We start from the raw sequence: 16695 nt of genomic DNA, 5'->3' as shown, positions 1-16695 counted from the left end.
CTAAAAATCACGAGTGGGCTCCCCTCAACTTTCTCGTATACTCAGATATGGGGATGGATATTTGAGGAGTAAACAGCAAGACAAGGATTATGTTTTAATATCATGTACCTTAAAGAACCATCAACAACAAATCAAATGAAATGAATAATATATTGAACAATTATTAGAAAAGCAAAGGTGAATAAATCAGACTCTGCAGCTTCATGTGTAAAAGGTAAAGTACCACTGCCGGTTAGTGGAAACAGTCCAAAAGATGACAGAAATCTACGTTTTGTACCTAATACCTGTGTATGCAAAATTTGCTTGACTTAAGTGAAAGCAAACTCGAGTTATCGTGTCTACACACACAGACATAATTCTAAAAATGGTATTTCTGACAAGTGGAGGTCTAAAACGTCGAGATTCATCAAATTCTCGACATCACATTTTTGGACAATTTGTATACGAGAAAGTAAAAAGTACTAACATGTGAAAATGTAAGTGGAAATGATGAACTTTTTCAACATATCTGAACAAGAAAATGGCGCCTTGAGATAAAAGTGATGAACCTGAATAAAGGACGCACCAAACTGACACGGTGTATTCATTCTCAAAATCTAAATTAACACACATGCAGATTTGCCACATAGGAAAATGGAGATACTGACAAGAAAATGTCCAAGTTCCTAAATATCCGGATAAATCGATCATTAAAACTGGAAAGAGTATGACACAGCTGTTAATCTGCCTCGAGCAGGCCGTCCCCAAAAACTGAATGACTGTGCAAGAAGACGACTAGTGAGGGAGACCACCAAGAGATCTCCGAGTACCCTGAAGCTATAGTGTGTGATATCTGAGAGTCTGTGCAGACAACAATACTGGGCCCTGGTGCTTTATGGGGCAAAGAGAACAAAAACACACAGGACATCTCAGCAGTGGGCACATGGGGGAGACCGAAGTCAGCTGAAAGAAGGTTCTATGATCTGATAAGACCACAGCTGATCTTTTTGGCCATCAGACATGTTGCATTACACATTGCCACAAACACACCATGCCCACCATGATGTGGTGGTGGCAGAATCAGGCCTTGGGGATACTTCTCTGCAGCAGGCCCGGAAAGCAATGCAGCAAAACACTAAAAAATCCTGGAGGAAAACCTGATGCAGTCTGCAAGAAACTTTTGCCCTACAAGAATTATTTTCCAGCGAGACATTAAATCCAAAAAATAAAGCCAAAGCTACACAATATGTGACTAAGTCGGGAGTACAGATCTCAATCCAATGCAGAATGAGTGGCTGGACTTATAAAAGGTTGTTTACTCACAGCCCCCATGACACCTGACAGAAGTCAAACAGTTTGGCCAAGAAGAATGGGGGGAGAATTACAAAGTTGACCGAAGCAGACCTGTGCACAAAGTCTCAAGGCTGTCCACACCAATATTTGTCACACTTCAAATCCATCAAATTAGAATGAGGTGCCAATGATCATAACCTCCTCAGGTGGACCTGACTATCTGATTTAAACCGCAGCTATTGAGGGTCTGTTGTTCCCTTTGCTACTGACGTGTGAGGTGTCATCATGCCAAGATCTTTTAAATGTTTAATACCAAGCACTCCACATTATTTTCAAATATTGTGTGTACCTGCACAAAAGAAGCTTTTCCTCCACCAAACTGGACAATCTGTTCTGTCTCCACATAGTTAGCAGCGTGTCCTTCTGAATCAATACCTGAAGAACAAGAGGGGTTGGTAGAGAACACAGAAAACCTCACACCAGCAAATCACTTACAGTAACTGAAAGCATAAACGGATCTCAAAGAAATCAAATCAAATCTTTTTAAAATAGACAAGTAGTGGCATTGCTGCGATGGCACTACCCGGTGCTGGGGGTTCTCTCCTGGAAGTTGTGCCATATTGTAATAATTATTGCAATAATACATAGGCAGGCATTGAGTGTCTGCTGGTGTCCGAGGTTACCGATGAAACCTAAAGCAAACGTCGAGTAAAATGAATCACTTACTGTGCGTTCCTCTTTAACGTTTTTGGTAATGCGACTCGGTTGACTGATAACCCCGTTTTTGACTGTGTGTGTGTGTCTCTTTGGCATAACAGAAATCTACTGACTACAGAAGGCTGTGTGGGGGACCTACTCGAGTTCATTCAAATTTACAAAGGCAAACATAAAACTGCTCGGTTGTAAATTTTGTACTGGAGGCCACCTGAGACAAACTAAGTGGAAGTACATTTGGTATGGATGTCCTTGAGTTATGAGAATCTGGAATAGAGTCATAAAATTAAAGGGTAAACATTGACGACTTTAAGAAAGTATGTGGATGAGATATTGGGACAGCACAGGTATTGGTAAGCAAACAAGGGAGATGAACTGAACAGTCCATCCTTGCCAGTCTAACGTCTTATGTGCAGTGCAACTAAACCCACACAGGGAAAGACTTCGTCATGTGATCTAAACTGTGGCTAGCAATCTGCAACCCCAAGGACACAATTACACACCATGAGTGAAACGAGAGATGATAAATAATCTACGTAGCACGTCTTTATACAGTAGGAGTGAATCAAGGGTGGCTGAGGACCTAGCACCTGATGACCCCGATTCTATTGATTCACTAACACAATGTCTGACTTGTATCTCAGGATGGATGAATAGTAACTTTCTCAAGTTAAATAAAGAGAAAACTGAAATCTTAGTGATTAGCAATAATAGATACAATGAGGCTATTAGAAATAAACTGGACACATTAGGATTAAAAGTCAAGACGGAGGTAAAAAGCTTAGGGGTAACTGTTGACTGTAATCTGAATTTTAAATCACATATTCATCAGATCACTAGGACAGCATTTTTTCACCTAAGAAACAAAAGTAAAGTTAGACCTCTTATATCTTTGAAAGATGCTGAGAAATTAGTTCACACGTTTGTTTTCAGTTGACTAGATTACTGTAACGCACTCCTCTCAGGACCACCCAAAAAAGACATCAATCGTTAGTGCAGAATGCAGCTGCTAGAATCCTAACTAGGAAAAGAAAATCCAAACACATTTCTCCAATTTTGATGTCACTACACTGGTTACCTGTGTCATTCAGAATTGACTTTAAAATGCTGCTTATGGTTTATAAAGCCTTAAATAATCTCGCCCCATCTTATATATCGGAATGTCTGACACCTTATATTCCAAATCGTAACCTCAGATCCTCAAATGAGTGTCTACTTTGAATTCCAAGAACAAAACTTAAAAGAAGTGGTGAGGCGGGCAGGCGACCTTCTGCTGTTATGCACCTAAAATCTGGAATAGCCTGCCAATAGGAATTCGCCAGGCTGATACAGTAGAGCACTTTAAAACACGGCTGAAAACACATTACTGTAACATGGCCTTTTTATAACTTCAATTTAACTTAATTTAACTTAATCCTGATACTCTATGTTCAATTTCCTCATAATAACTACTCATGGTGGCTCTAAAATCGGTACTGACCCCTACTCTCTTTTCTGTTTCTTTTTCTGGTTTCTTTGTGGTGGTGGCCTGCGCCACCTCCACCTACTCAAAGCTTCATGAGGCTCCAACAATGATGGATGGATTAAAAGGCAGAATTCTACGTGACCATCTTCATCATCAAGCCCTTCCGTGAGAACCCTAAATCCAAAGAGGACTGTTTCATTTATGTTAGGTAGAATGCCCAGAGGGGACTGGTCAGGTGGTCTCATGGTCTGGAATCCCCACAGATTTTATTTTTTCTCCAGCTGTCTGGAGTTTTTTTTTTGGTTTTTCTGTCCCCCCTGGCCAAAGAACCTTACTCTTATTCGATGTTAATTAATGTTGATTTATTTTGTTTTCTTATTGTGTCTTTTATTTTTCTATTCTTTATTATGTAAACCACCCTAACCCACTCTCACCTCGGAGTACTGCACACCCTCCACCCATCCTTCTGCTGATACCAGCATAGGTGAGACATCCCCACCCACAATTACAGCAGCACAGGTGAGCAGAGAGCTGAAAAGACTTCGTCCCTACAGATTTTATTTTTTTCTCCAGCCGTCTGGAGTTTTTTTTTGTTTTTTCTGTCCCCCCTGGCCATTGAACCTTACTCTTATTCGATGTTAATGTTGATTTATTTTGTTTTATAATTATGTCTTTCATTTTTCTATTCTTTAATATGTAAAGCACTTTGAGCTACTGATTGTATGAAAATGTGCTATATAAATAAATGTTGTTGTTGTTGTTGCTGTGCCAGAAAAGCAGCGGGTCCAGAGCTACTGTGTGTATGAAAATGTGCTATAGAAATAAATGTTGTTGTTGAGGAAAACCACCCAGAGGGAAGGAACCCTAGGCAGGAAGTGAACCAGCTCTGAAATGCGGCCCCATCTACTGTCAGGACTATTAGTATAATAAAGAATACTCACCTCGGACATAGTACCTTACGCCTGCCCGGAAGCAACTTCTCCTTGAGATCAATATCCAGTCAAACATCTTTCCATTGATGTAGCAGGATTTCATAAAAATAACTGACTCAAGGTTAAGGATTCATTTTACTGAGGAGGATGACAACACAGTTTTAAATTTTTCAATGGGGTTGTGAAATAAAATAAAGGAAATCAAAGGGTAATGCCGTCATCCAAGGGTAATGGAGTTATGCTTTATCTTAGAAGTAGCATGAAGGGTGTGTGGGTGACAAGGAGACAGAATGTTCTGGGGGATGATAAAACAAAGTGTTAACTGTCACCTACACAGGAATTCCATACAAGGGTAAGAGCTGAACTTAAGAGATACTGAAAGGACAACGAATGTAGTGGAATGAGACTTTTATTTAGGTGTACAAGAGGTGTGTAAGCTAATGAACCAATAAAAGTACATGACAGATGTAGTGTAAGCATTGATTTAGCACTGTTATGAATTGTCAATCTTATATATAAACGTCTACGTGTGGAAGTGTGTGTGTGTGTGTCTGTCTGTCTGGCCCGGAATTGAGAGGTGGAGTCGGGAAAAGGGCTCCACCTTTGAGGAAACAGAAACTCCCTTAGTCACAAGCAAGGCTAGCACGTCGGCAAAACCAAACCTCCGAAGGAAGAGACACTCGCTTAGCCGCTAATACAGAAGCGAGGCAAACACATTAGCAAAATGGTATCCCTTTTACTTTTCCTCCGACCGCTAATTCACAAGCGAGGCAAGCACGCTGGCAAAACAAAACCTCCAAGGATGGAGACGCCCAGAGTAGTTCCTTTCAATTACCTGACATCTCTACATTGCAATTTTTTTTCTGACGATTTCGATAGTTTCTAGGACCCCTGGGCTTACACAGCTAGTTGTTTATAAACATAAACTTGTACAGGAAGGAGAAAGGCAGGTGGGTTTGAGCCCCATGCTGCCCTAAAATGGTAAGGTGAAAGTCCTGCTCTAGGTTGCAACCAGTTAAATAATTAGACATAGTTAGAGTGTTGTAATTGTGACTACTGTGGCTAAAAAATTGCGAGTGAATATTGCAGACTTTGGTTTGCACAGACAGTGCAGATTTGGAGGAGATAATAAAATTGTGATGTTGTGCAAGAGAGTGACTATAAAAGTGCAAAACATCTTTCTTTCAAACACTGATCAAGTTTTAAAGAAAAATGTTTTTTTGATTATTACAGTTTCTTTCAAGATTAAAAATAAAACATCTCCACTTTTACTTGACTGTAACTTTGCTCGTGACCGTTCTTTGGCAGCTGTGCTCAGGTAACCATCCCTTAACAGACTGCAGCGGCGGGGTCCTTCCTTCTTCATGAAGAGAAATTAAAAGACGCATGAACAAGCTTCCTCCTGCCTGGTTCTTCAAGGTGATTATTTATATTGATTGTATTTCTTCCACAGGGTACACTGGGCTCAGGTATTACCAGTGACCTTGCAGGAAATTTAGCCAAGGAAAGCCCATCAGGAATGGCAGGGAAAGAGACACTAGGGTTAAGTTGCAAAGTGGTAATGACACTTTCACATCAAACAAAAGCACCAATGTGGGTGAAGCCTTACAAGTAACACACACCGCTGAAAGAAGTCTTCGTGTCTAACTTCTGCCCTTCACCTTCCTCTCAACAAGTGCCTGTGAGAGACACAATCCAAAGAAAGTGTACAGGCCCGGATACTTGAACAGTGCTGCTGAGTCTTTTACAGTGCGAGGTCAACTTTTAGATGATTTGATCCATTACAGGGTGATGCAAATGGCAATAAACACAAAGTAAATCTGATGGCTGTGTTCAACCTGTACTAAGGCATTTCTGTCCAAATGGCAGGGTCACAAGATAGAAGTGGTCAGTGAATGTGCCAAATACTCGAACATTAACAGAGGTCTAATATCACGGCCACCTAGTTTTTAGAGAGGGTGACACTTAAAGGAAAACAGCCACTCAGTGGCTTTCTTTTGACAGCCAGAAGTCAGCCCTGACCTGATCTGTGAGCCTCTGAACGGTAAGCAGACCAGGCGGACTCACCTCATTTAGTAGTTTCAGCCATTATTCAGATAAGCACAATACACAAGAGACTGTGGCACTACAGGACTAATGTGTTACCACTGATGGATATTGTGCGATGCGCTGCCAGATCATTAAAAGCCACAGCATGTACTAAAGGGGAGTCTAATTGCAGTTACATGCTTTATCATTTGGCAGCAGTAGACAATGCTGTTTTCCAGCTTACACATTAATATCATTTGTGATAGAAAAGATCCTAGAAATGCAAATCTCGACTTGATGTTTTCTTGGAGGAAAAAAGTGGACAGGACTGGCGAGCTTTGTTGGGCTGAATGGCCTGTTCTCGTCTAGAGTGTTCTAATGTTCTCTTGGAAGATTTCCCATTTTATTGTTACACAACATTGATACACCATTTGGTTTTTAAAGACTATTCAATGTCAAAGTGAAAAGAGATTCCTGCAAAGTGGTCTAAATGAATATACTATATAATAAAACAAAGTCTGGGTGTCCAGTCCGTCAGAGCAATCTGATCGGTCAGTATGGCTTTGATGATGCAATGAAAGAGGAGGTGCGACTGTGAGATGGACAAGGAGGAGTAACAGTGCAGGAGGTGTGCTGATAGTCGCCTTCACAGATGGCACGCATAAAGCTGGACAATAGGAGAGAAAGAAGCTAAGTGTGAGAAGCAGGCTTTAGGTAAACAGGCTAGAGAGGGACAGTGTTGGGGAAGAGGCGTTCAGACACACGCCAACACCAAGGGAAGGTGATGAAGGTACGCGTAGGGTAAGAGACAGTGTGCACTTTTAAATCATTCTATTATCTGTCTTTGATAGGTAGCGTGGCTAGTGACATAACTGACTGCACAAGTATTCATCTAAATCATCACTGGTGCAGCCAACTGGTTTTAGAAGTCACATAATTAGGTTTATGAAGATCCCGGAATTGAGTCTCCAAACAGGTTTCAGGTAATCACAGGTTCATCCAACTGGATGGTGCAAACTGTAGTCAGTATGGTACCCCAACCTAAACAATGGAGACAACAGGGCACTCACTCCCAGAACCTCTGTGAAAAGCACAAGTCAGGAGATGGGGACAAGAAAATCTCCAAGCCACTGAATATCCAGGTAAATCAAACATTAAGAACTGGAACGAGTAAATCTGCTTAGAGACGACCGGCCACAAAAACTGAGTGACAGTGTGAGAAGAAGGCTAGTGAGGGAGACCACCAAGAGACCTCTGAGAACCCTGCAGGAGCCACAAGCAGTGGTGTCTGACAATTGAGAGACAATACAAACAACAACTGCACCTGGGTGCTTCACCACTCGCAACTTTATGGGACGCACAAGACACCTCAACAGATGAGACTGTGACGTCAGCTGGAAGGAGGTTCTATGGCCTGACGAGACCAAAACCTAGCTTTTTGGCCATCAGACTGAGCACCATGTTGCACTTCACACTACCACAAACAATCCAGGCCCACCATGCTACACATCATGTGGAGGCGGCAGAATCAGGCTGTGTGGATGTTTCTCTCCAGCAGCCAGATATCCTGGAGAAAAACGTGCCTGAAGAAGGGGCCTGAGTTGCTTTGAGAGCTTGCATATTGTAATCTCTTTAGTTAGCCAATGAAAGGGGTCATTTTGCTTGACTTCTCACTACATCCATAATGGCTATCAGGGTACAACCCTAGTACTACAATTGTGTGATGTAATTTATCTCATTATTTTTAGTTATACTCGTTTCATAATATACCTGGTAATGGTGTAGACTCAACTACGATAGATAGATAGATAGATAGATAGATAGATAGATAGATAGATAGATAGATAGATAGATAGATAGATAGATAGATAGATAGATAGATAGATAGATAGATAGATAGATAGATAGATAGATAGATAGATAGATAGATAGATAGAGTGAAAGGCACTATATAATAGATAGATAGATAGATAGATAGATAGATAGATAGATAGATACTTGATTAATCCCAAGGGGAAATTCACATAATCCAGCAGCAGTATACTGATACAAAAAAAATAATAAATTAAATTAAAGAGTAATAAAAATGCATGTAAAAACAGACAATAACTTTGAATAATGTTAGCATTTACCCCCCCAGGTGGAATTGAAGATTTGCATAGTGTGGGGTCTCCTCAGTGTGTCAGTGGAGCAGGACGGTGATGGCAGTCTGTCACTGAAGCTACTCCTCTGCCTGGAGATGACACTGTTCAGTGGATGCAGTGGATTCTTCATGACTGCCAGGAGTTTGCTCAGCGCCCGTCGCTCTGCCACGGATGTCAAACTGTCCAGCTGTATTCCTACAATAGAGCCTGCCTTCTTAACAAGTTTGTCCAGGAGTATGATGTCCTTCTTTTTTATGATACCTCCCCAGGACACCACCGCGTAGAAGAGGGCGCTCGCCACAACCGTCTGGTAGAACATCTGCAGCATCTTATTGCAGATGTTGAATGACGCCAACCTTCTAAGGAATTCAAGGATTAGAATATAAGGATTCATTAAAATCCATACTTCAGAAGAAGGAAGGATGTTAATAACATCCATTAGCAATGAGGTGATTAGCTGAACTCTGAATTGTGTTTAAATCAGACATGATGACAGACTGTTTCACCATCAAACTCTCCCACTCTCTTTAAAGGATACAGCCATGAACAACTGGAAACACAAACTTGTGGAGCTGTTGAAAGAGAGAAAAGCATAAAATAGGAGGAGAAAACTAGTAACACGATCACAGCCACAGGATCATCGAGAGTTACAATTATTTGAAAGTGTGAGGAAACAAATGCAGTGGGATGGCACAGAAACATTCTGGTGTTTACCTGAAAAAGAACTCTGTTCGTGACACCATTAAAAAGTTGAAGCTCTGGCAAGTAAATGAAAACACCTTGTAACACATCAGGAGAAAACTGCTTTGGTTGAACTCGGGACCTTCATTACTGAACAACAGACAGAGATGTGAAAGGTGCTATATAGAACAAACAATTAAGGAAGATATGTGAAAGGCACTACACAAAAAACTAGAAAGGCAGAAAAGGTTTTGTATAACAGACAGCTTTAGGAAAGGAGCGACAGTCACAAGGGGTCACGCTGAGCTTCCTAGTGATGGGCACTTTGATTCACTCATCCAATTCCTGTGAATTACTCATTTAAGGGAATCAATCCTGTGAATACATTTAGGGTGTGGTGTATTTGAAAAGTCTGGGGTTTGGGGGAGCGTGGGGGTCCCCGCTGATCACCTCAAAAATAATTTAATAATTTGTATATTGTTTTGATATATACAGTATGTATGAATGTGTGTACTGTATATAAATAATATTACCGTTTACTATTTTATATATATTACATACTAGCTGTCCCCTACGGCTCCGCCTGTATAGTAGTGAAACAGGACAAACTTTAAAAATCAATTAAAAAAAATGTAATAATTTATATTGATGGCTTTTGTATCCGGGTGCCTCTTGATATACAATTTTTTTGATTTTGCTATTGGAGCGAGAATGTAGCTGTGATCTCTTTGCCAAAAATGTAAAAAGCAGGCAAGGTATTTCTGGCCAAGCGGAAGGTAAGTAGACTCCAATGTCAAATATTGCCAATGTATCTGATTGTGTTCATCTCTGACGCTAGAGCGCCCCCGCATGGGGAGAAAAGCATGTGGCCGTGACATCTCTGACAATTAGCAGCTACCCTCTAAAATACACGTAGCTGTGATCTCTCTCTCAAAAACGTCAAACACTACTCTTTAACAATCTGTAGAAGATAATGTCTGCTGAGCAAACAGGTATCGCTAGCTAAGTGGAGGCGAGGTGCGCTCCAACACGTGGCGAGAGGTAGAGCGACTTAAATGGAGGCTGGCGCGTGAGTGAGGAGGGCCCTGCCCGGCTCTGTACTCTTGAGGTCCCGTTTCCCCCTCCCTTCGGCCGGCAGCCTGTCTCTCTTGGAATCGCTCAAATAAATCGGTACCACCAGCGAACTGTGATATTTAGCACGATGAGAGAAGTCCCAAAATCAACTAGAATGTTCAAGCAAATTATAGAAAAAAAAAACAATCTAAATCCATTAAGTAGTTCTCTTGTGAAAAGAGGACAGACATACAGACATTGGATTTTATATATAAATATAGAGATGTAACATAATTAATATGCCATTGTCCTGTTTCTGTACAGAAAGCAAAACAACACATTTAAGATGCATAATTAAAATAAGACATTTCATTACAGAATCTCAAGTGAATGAGAATCAAGCAGCTGGTAATGCTTCGGATTGGAATCAAATGAACGACAATCATAGGCTATTGACTAATTCATAAATCAAATGAGTTGAGACGGTTACAATATGCAGGCGGTCACAATAAACTATTTTATTTTTCCATTTGCAGACGCACAGTGATATACACTACTGGCAAAATGTTTCAGAATGCCTCAGTTTTTCCACTTTTGCTTCAAATGTAATAAGACCTAAAATGGTGAAAAGGTAAGAAGTAAACTCCCAAAGGTTTAAACAGAAAGTTTAGGGTTAGCAAAAAAGAAATAAAAGGAAATTTCAGAATATTACAAATAGGCCTTCTTCAGGGAACACCTAATATTTTAAAACCTACAGATGTTCTGCAGCAATTCAAGTAAATGAAGCCTTGCAAGTTGAAGCAAACAATTTGCACGGGTGTCTCAAATTCTGTTGATTACTTAAAAACCTCTCTGTGCGTCTTAAAGCAGAGTTGGAACAGACTGTGTTACTACACCCTTTAAAGTACCACTTGGACAATATTCCTGTGATAATGGCAAGAAAATGGCAATTAATAAATGAAATGAGACACGGCATCACCACCCTTTAGAAGTGTAGGCCCTTCATTTAGAGAAAATCAAACTCTGAGTGAGTCCAGTGGTGTCCTACACAATCCAAAGGCAATTAGAATGTGAAAGAAACTCTGAAAGGAAGAGATCTAGCAGAGCCAAAGTCACCAGCCAATCAGAAGACAAGTTACTGAGGGTCACCAGCTTGCGTGATCACAGGCGCCTCACAGCACAACAGCTTCAAGCACAGCTTAACAGTGCGGGTCGGATAAAGCGAGTGTCAGTTTGTCCCGTCTGCTGTAGTCCACAGCCGCTATTTCAAGGCCCTATTTTGTCGTTTAAGGAGTATCTTCCTTACTGCCACTTGCTCTGTCAAACCTGCAGCACGAATGTACTAAAGGTATTAAGAAATGTATGAAATAACATATTTTATAAACAAAATGTGATGCATTGCTCGACTTAATCCTATGGTTTATATCAAACCTATTTAAAGTCCACTCCGGCTGCACATATATTTCGGTCAACTGCAGACAGTAAGCAAGAATAAAGTGAAAGTACTTGAGAAAGCGCACTTGGGATCCAATGACATTTCTGTTACGCTAATCAGCCAGGAACCTGGACAGTAATTAATTTACAGACTGTTCGCTGTTAATGAAACTTGTCAATGCACGACAGCAGTATTCCCATGAGTTTTGGCTCATAGTTAATCGAGCAGACTAACTACCTGACAAAACTAAAAGCTGCTCTGAACGTTCACACGTCCATACTGTAGCACTCACAAGTCTACTCTGTTTTCATTGGTCTCTGCTGCACGTTACAATTTTCCTATCAAACAAAACACTGCCCTCTGCCAATTCTCAATTCTCTTCCTTTACAACTTCATGCAAATCTTCCCTAACCCGTTCTCGCTGATGCGGCTTCCCTGGATTGTTGTGTCCTGGCAGTCCAAGGAGACGAATCACATTTAGCCCTGATTAACACTTACGCTCTAACTATGCACAGACGTGTGCTAAGATATACGCATTTGTCATGTGCCCCACACCCAAAAGGTTTATGAATTGCCAAATGCTAATTCTGCAAGCTTCTTTCTATCATCTGGTGTTTAAATAAAGTTCTCTGGTGCACTGTTTCTGAACCTTTCTGGTGTCTTGACCAACTTTTTCCAGTGCAATGTCTTTGTAACCCTTTGAGTGCGTTTGTCAGAGATAGGAGGGTTGGGGTTTGGGGGATACCCCCTTGGTGATCACCAGAGTTGTCCTCATTAGTGAATTTGAGTGTGATTGTTAAAACCATTTCCCCACTTACAACACACTGCGACCCACTACCACAATAAACAATAGAAACTTAAGACCCACCCGCAGCAGCCTGCAAGTCAGTGCAGACATTTTGCAAAGCCATGTGATGGGCGCTGTGGTAGTTCTGGTAGTGTGATGCCAACTTTGCTAATTATGGTGACTGCAATCCGAAAGATGCATCAGAGATTGAGACGATACTGGGTACTGTTGCCCCATGAGTGATTGTGTGCTTGGCTTAATCTGTAACAAAAAACTGGAAAAGCAAGAGATGGGTTTCCTGTACGTATGGAAGATAAGCAGGACCTCACATTTTTTAAAAAGACACTGTAGTCCTCAACAATAACGTAAGTGGAGAAAATAAAATAGAATTGAGTTCATTGGTGTGCTGCTGATCATCTGCATTATGTATACATGTAGAAATAACACTGGCAAACCCAGAAGTGCAGCTAAGAACTGATTTGCATCATAAAATAAAGGGAAACATATGGAATTTACTTTGGTGAAGCTCATACAGACACATCACCAATATAAATGAACAACATAAGGGCAACAATAAAACCTAAAATGAGAAAAAAGCCATTTACAAAAGGTTTACCTCTGGCTGGGCTGAAAACTCCCGTAATAAGTGTCCATTCCAAACAAATCGCTGATCTGCCTATAAAGAAAAAAGTTAAAAATATTATGATATCATCTTTATGGTTATGTCAGTTACAGCTTAAAAGCCTATACTGTCAAATACAAAATAAATACAGTGTAGCTGTTTGAAGTTTTCAGGGTTCATGGAGGACATTCCTTTAATGCACTCTTCATTTCCTGCAAATGGGCAGTGCGACCTGGAGGTTGCTGTTGTGGACTACGACTCTCATGGTTTCCAGTTCAAATCCCACCACTGATGTCCCGCGTGATCCTTAGGTGGCCTCCAGTTCACAATGTGCTCTCACACATACCATGGGAAAATGTTAATGGAAATAAAGGGGGAAGACTGTTGAAGTGACACCAGCACTAAACTCTGTTCCGGCTCCTGCACAATGAGCTCTGATGTCACTTCCGGAGAATCGACATTAGCCCCACCCCTTTCACCTGCTGCACTATTTAAAATGTTGCGGACTGGAAATCAGCATTCACTTTAGAATCAGCTACCCCTCCAGATGGCACCTAAAGTTCTGCGCCTGCAAAGCCATATTCGGCATTTTGCTATATTTTTGCATTTCCTGTTTTGTTTACTCAACTGGATGTTAAACAGGGCTTTCAACGTGACCCCAACCTTCTATCGTTTGTTGCTACCTTTATTGTTACGGTACTTAAAACTAATCATGAATGGTGGATCACATTACAAGATGTTTAAAAACACTTTACCCAGAGTCCCTGTTTTAGGCATGAATGGAACTCTTCTAGAACTAATTTCATCCATCTACTATTCAGAATTACTCCAGCTGGTTGAGGGGTGCTGCGAGTGCAGGTTACTTTCACATACTGGCCTTGCTGTTGTAAAATGTAAACTTTGCCAATTTTTGCTTTACGCCCTCCCCCGCCATAACCTATCATCTATGGGGGAGGAGACAAAAGCTTTAGATTCATCAAAACTTTGATCTCATTTTGGAGTCCCCTGACACTGAAAAGGTCGGTATGTCGAAGATGGATATGTGTCCTTATTGGTCTAGAGCTAAAACGGCTGGATGGAAAAATACCAAACTTGAAACTTAAGCCTGCTATGAGATGACGATGTGCTGATTAGTTTTAGAGCCAAATCAGGCAAGAGAAAGAGGCGCTAAAGAGGAGCCTCATTCCGGTCAAATACCGGAATTCTGCTATTAATTCTAAATTCTTAACATCAGTTGCTATCATAATGACCTATTTTATGATCAGAAAGATCAGCGTCAGAGTTGTAAATAATTACTGAAATATTAGAGAACTGTTCGTGTATCTTGGTTTTTAGGGCGCAAAGCCTACTGACGCTCACGTTCAAATTGTTTTTTACTGGCAACCGTAACTTTTGATTTGCAGTCTGTCATCAATTCTGTTTTTGAAATTGAGGATTCTGAAAATGTTATTATTTTTGCTATGTTAGTACTGTTATGATGTTTATAAAATGATTACTTTTTTTATGAAGTTTTGTTATGGGCACCACCATTTTGAGCAGAGTTAGTTATGAACATGTTTGGTGATCGCCGGTGATGTTATCGAAGTGATGATATATAAGCTGGTAGCACAGAGCACTCGTCACCCTAATATTCGGATCTTTCAGTATTATTAGTGTGTTTTTATGGTTATTGACTGACGGTAACAAACTAGCAACTCTGCTTCTCACAATGAGTTTGGTTTACACATCGACTCTGGATAAAAATAGGATTGACTAAAGAAGGCCTGAGTTAACGTTTCATCTGCTGACCAGATTAACATTCTGCAGGACACCAACAGGTTCATAAAAGAAACCGCAATCAGTTAAGTAAATTTACTGAGGCTCACGGTAAGTAAACACACTAATGTTTGCATTTTTCCTCTTTTTATTAGCCTTATTGTCAGATACGATCAAAGGAAAAAGATCCATTTCATCACCAGTTGATAAAAGTAAACCTTTACTGTTTTATCTTTTGAAACTGCTTACCCTTTCAAGCAGGCTCATCTCCTGAAACTCAGGGCTTGTGTTTGACAGCCTTTGTAAAGTGTGAGTCAAGTCGTAGTTTGTGCAAAAGTAAAAACCATCCGTATTCAGCACATGGTTTATCATGCTAAGGAAAGTCTTGTTATCTTGCATCTGAAAAGAAAGAAAGAAAGAAAGAAAGAGAAGTCACGATAGCTCAGCATATCAGTACGTTCTGCTGCTATGGAGGACTAGGATAAGACATAAAACTTCTGTAACATAACACTCAGAATATCATATCAGGAATGTTAAATAAAACCCACAATGCATTAAAAATATAACTGCTATTTTTCAGTCACTTTTTTACACCATGTAATATCAAATATTATCAAAAAAGCTCTGAAACCAAATATAAAGCAGCATGGATATGAATGTCAATGTCTATTTATAGAGCACATTACAATAAAATATACAACACACATAAATAAAATAAAATGCAATAAAAACACACAAAAACAGCAGTTAATTGAAGTAAAGCAAATGACTAAGAAGAAGGAGGCATCAGTATCAGCGAAGGTCACGCCTTCAGTGTCATTTTAAACAGTTCAATTGAAGGTGACTCCTTAATGTAACTGGGTAAAGAATTCCAAAATGAGGTGCAGCAGCAGCAGCAAAAGCCCTGTCCCCCTTAGTTTTACACTTAGTATGAGGGACAACTAGAGAACACAGACTGGCAGATCTAAGTTCTCTGGACAGCTATCGGATAAAACAAAATTCCTGCTTTAATTTTCTAACTTGATTTTTGATTACAATTCTTGAGTTTTGGTTTTTGAAATATTAGGGGGTTCTACCCCCTGCTCACTTTCCTCGCCAACCCCCTGGGCGGACGCTATACGCTAGCCACTTCACGGGTCAGCTGCTCGCATATGGGGAAGCGGATGTCCAATTTAAACAGATTACTATTTTCATGGGAATTGTTACATATGAATAATAGAACTTTTACACATTACAGAAGTAATTAACCATAGTAAGAAAAATACTAAAATGTAATAAATTGAAAGAAAATTATGTTTCACGCTGCGTTAGAGGTATTCGTTCCATTATATGATTTCGTTCTGTTTGGCTTTGAAATTAACAAGCAAATACTTTTTAAACTTACACTTTTACTGTAAAACTTCAGGAAAAACAATTTTTGAATTAACTTTTCAGCAAGATTGCAATGAATTTTGATTTCATGTTTGGACTTTCATCGTGACAACGCAATGTATAACTGCCTGTGAGTGAATTTTGTTTCTTTCTCTCCAATAAATAAACCGACTTTTTCAAATGTTTGTCCCTGTGATTTGTTAATTGTCATAGCAAAAGCTCTTCTAAAGGGAAACTTTGAACATTTTAATACAAATGGCATATCAAGATCTCTTTTGGTGTCTAAAATTTTACATGTTATTGCCGTGTAACCGATTGGCAATTTTTGTGTTAATTCGTTTGACTTCATTGTTTCTCAGTGCTAGGATTGCCCGTGCATTCATTTCTTCTGTTGAGAACCCTTCAGGATGAAATTCTTCAATAAGATTTGGACATA

General features: G+C 40.1%; 1 protein-coding gene across 1 annotated transcript in view; it reads right to left on the bottom strand.

Moving 5' to 3' along the window:
• LOC120515340 (phosphatidylinositol-3-phosphatase SAC1-B) overlaps positions 1-16695 on the bottom strand; it is a 65850-nt gene that overhangs the window by 21415 nt on the left and 27740 nt on the right. Inside the window, exons 5-9 of the mRNA XM_039736174.1 lie at positions 15138-15287; positions 13128-13187; positions 9094-9127; positions 4393-4494; positions 1622-1707 (exon numbers count right to left, since the gene is read on the bottom strand). Of these exons, the coding sequence (XP_039592108.1) occupies positions 1622-1707; positions 4393-4494; positions 9094-9127; positions 13128-13187; positions 15138-15287 (432 nt within the window). The remainder of the gene's footprint in view (positions 1-1621; positions 1708-4392; positions 4495-9093; positions 9128-13127; positions 13188-15137; positions 15288-16695) is intronic.

The sequence above is a fragment of the Polypterus senegalus genome, chromosome 15 (assembly GCF_016835505.1).
Source record: "Polypterus senegalus isolate Bchr_013 chromosome 15, ASM1683550v1, whole genome shotgun sequence".
NCBI lineage: Eukaryota > Metazoa > Chordata > Cladistia > Polypteriformes > Polypteridae > Polypterus > Polypterus senegalus.
The sequence above is the reverse complement of the archived record's forward strand: the minus strand, read 5'-3'. Positions and strand labels throughout refer to the sequence as shown.